The sequence below is a fragment of the Tupaia chinensis genome, unplaced genomic scaffold (genome assembly GCF_000334495.1).
Source record: "Tupaia chinensis unplaced genomic scaffold, TupChi_1.0 Scaffold147500_1, whole genome shotgun sequence".
NCBI lineage: Eukaryota > Metazoa > Chordata > Mammalia > Scandentia > Tupaiidae > Tupaia > Tupaia belangeri.
In genome coordinates this window covers 75,578-77,640 of record NW_006207351.1, presented here as the reverse complement: position 1 = coordinate 77,640, position 2,063 = coordinate 75,578, and the positions used below count along the sequence as shown (strand labels likewise).

General features: G+C 59.8%; 1 protein-coding gene across 2 annotated transcripts in view; it reads right to left on the bottom strand.

Annotated features, from left to right (window-relative positions):
- Positions 1 to 7: 7 nt before the first annotated feature.
- Positions 8 to 2,063, bottom strand: part of CDCP1 (CUB domain containing protein 1) — a 40,853-nt gene continuing 38,797 nt past the window's right edge. Inside the window, exon 10 of one of the 2 annotated variants that reach the window (XM_006169750.2) lies at positions 8 to 1,310. In XM_006169750.2, coding sequence (XP_006169812.1) covers positions 884 to 1,310 — 427 coding nt within the window. In that variant the 3' untranslated portion in view covers positions 8 to 883. The remainder of the gene's footprint in view (positions 1,311 to 2,063) is intronic. The other variant, XM_027768778.1, reaches the window with a different exon arrangement.

Sequence of the window (2,063 nt, the reverse complement as noted above, 5' to 3'; positions counted from 1 at the left end):
CCACCGCAAAGGCTGCCCGTCAGCCGCTATGGACTGGGCATGAGGACGCTGGGGCAGCTACACAACCGCACTCTTATTATTATACTTTTTGTACATTCGTTTATTTAAAAAAGTATAGCAAATGAATAAAATGCCGCCTGAAAAGTATCTACAATGAATAAATTATTTCCACGAAGCACTGCAGACCCACGCAGAGCAGTCCCCTAGTGTCACCCAGGTCAGTGGTCCGTCGGACCCTTGCCTCCCGTGTGACGGCCACAGCAGTAGGGAACGCCCTCCTCCGGGCGCAGGCCGGGGGGCCGGGCGCTGGGCTGCCACAGGGCCACACCTGCTTCAGTGGCTCGTTTGGCTGGTTTCCAGTGACTCGACACGCTTCACGTGGGGGCCTTGGCTTTAAAACACAGGGGTCGCCCCTTCTCTGATGTAAGTCTCCAGAAATCGCCATCCACTGAGGTCCCAGGGAGACAGCCTCCGGGCCTGGGGTTTTCGATCCCGGTTAAAAGGAAATGGTGAACAGTTAGCCTGCCGGGATGCGCGGGGCCGCACCGCCAGCTCATAGCAGAGAAGAGGCGCACTGTGCTTCCCATCGGCCCCCAGTGAGAGCAGCGGCCCGGGCTCCCGCGGTCACCGCCCTCCTCTCGGTACGGGCTGGTCCGCGCCACTACCTTGGTGTGGGAGGCACACACACTAGTGGCTGCACTGGGTCAGAGCGCATTGTTCTCGGAGTTCTCCGCTGGAGTGAGTCCTCAGACTAACGTGGTTGGTACCCAGAAAATCCTCCGTCCCTTCCATGTGAGTGCTCCTCAGTGGGTTCTGGTTAGCAGCACCGAACGGTGTCTCTGCCCTGCTCACACACTCCTGCAAGATCTTCGGACGGTCCACGCTATTCCGCCGGCTCCACTGGCTCCTGGGTGCCCAGCAGGGGACTGCCCGTGTCCCCCTGGTGTCCCTCACCCGTGCTGGGATGCGAGAAGGTGTATGGCTCATCCTCGGACTCGGGAGGGAGGCAGGGGGCCGGCTCGCCAGCCGTCAGCTTTGCCGTCGGCGCCCTGGAGCACACAGGGGGCGGGGAGGGCGGGCAGTCCCCCATGTGGCCCTGGAAGGGCCGGTAGGTGTCCACCTCGGGCTGCAGGAAGGAGCCGGAGTCCTGCAGCAGGTGGCCGTACACCATGGTGTCGTCGATGACCGCATACACGTGCGAGTCATTGTCCTTGCGTGCTTTCTGGAACTTGCCCACCGGCCGGGGCATCTGGGTGTTGACGTTGCCATTGTAGATCCCCACGGGGGGGCCTTTGCTCCCCTTCTTTTTCCTGTTTGGATTAAGGGAACAGACGGACGTCAGAAACAGTCTCCAACCTGTACTACTTATTTTTAAAGAATCATTTATTTACTATTATTGTTATTATTATTATTTAATTGCTATAGGGCATGCACACTCACCAGAGCGACAGAGGAAAAGAGAAAGCAAGCCACCAGGTCCAGGACCCGAACACGGGCAGCCCCGTGGGAGTGCAGCACCCCAACCATCACACCACTTGCTGGCCCGGAAACACACGCCATTTGTATTAGGGTTGGGAAAGTCAGGGCGTCTTTCCCTGTAGGAAAATGTGTCGTGACTTTTCCCAACGAGCCGATACACAGAACTCAGGGAAGCTTTGACCCTTCTGGCCTCTCTGTGCCTCCGCCGAGGCACGGACACCATCACGCCTGGCCTCCATGACCAAGGGACTGGTTTGTCCTGGTTCTCAAGGTGGGAACTGAGAGGCCCAGGCGTAGAGGGTGGTCGACAGAGGGATCAAACCATCCGCGCCGCTGCCCTGGGCCATGCGGGTCTGTGAGTGGGGACTGCTGACCGTCCCCCCAACTCCTACTGCTCTGGTCCCGCCCAGCGTCCCATGCAGCCCCGGCCTTCCTCTGGGGAAGCGCCAGGTCTAGGTTCTGAACGGTAATGCAGACTCAGCAGAGAGGCCGGCTGGAAGAGCCGGGGCAGGCTGCAGTGCCGGCCACTGGCCACTAACGTGCGGGCTGCCAGGTCCTCTGCACTCTGTCGTGCCTGGGCGCGA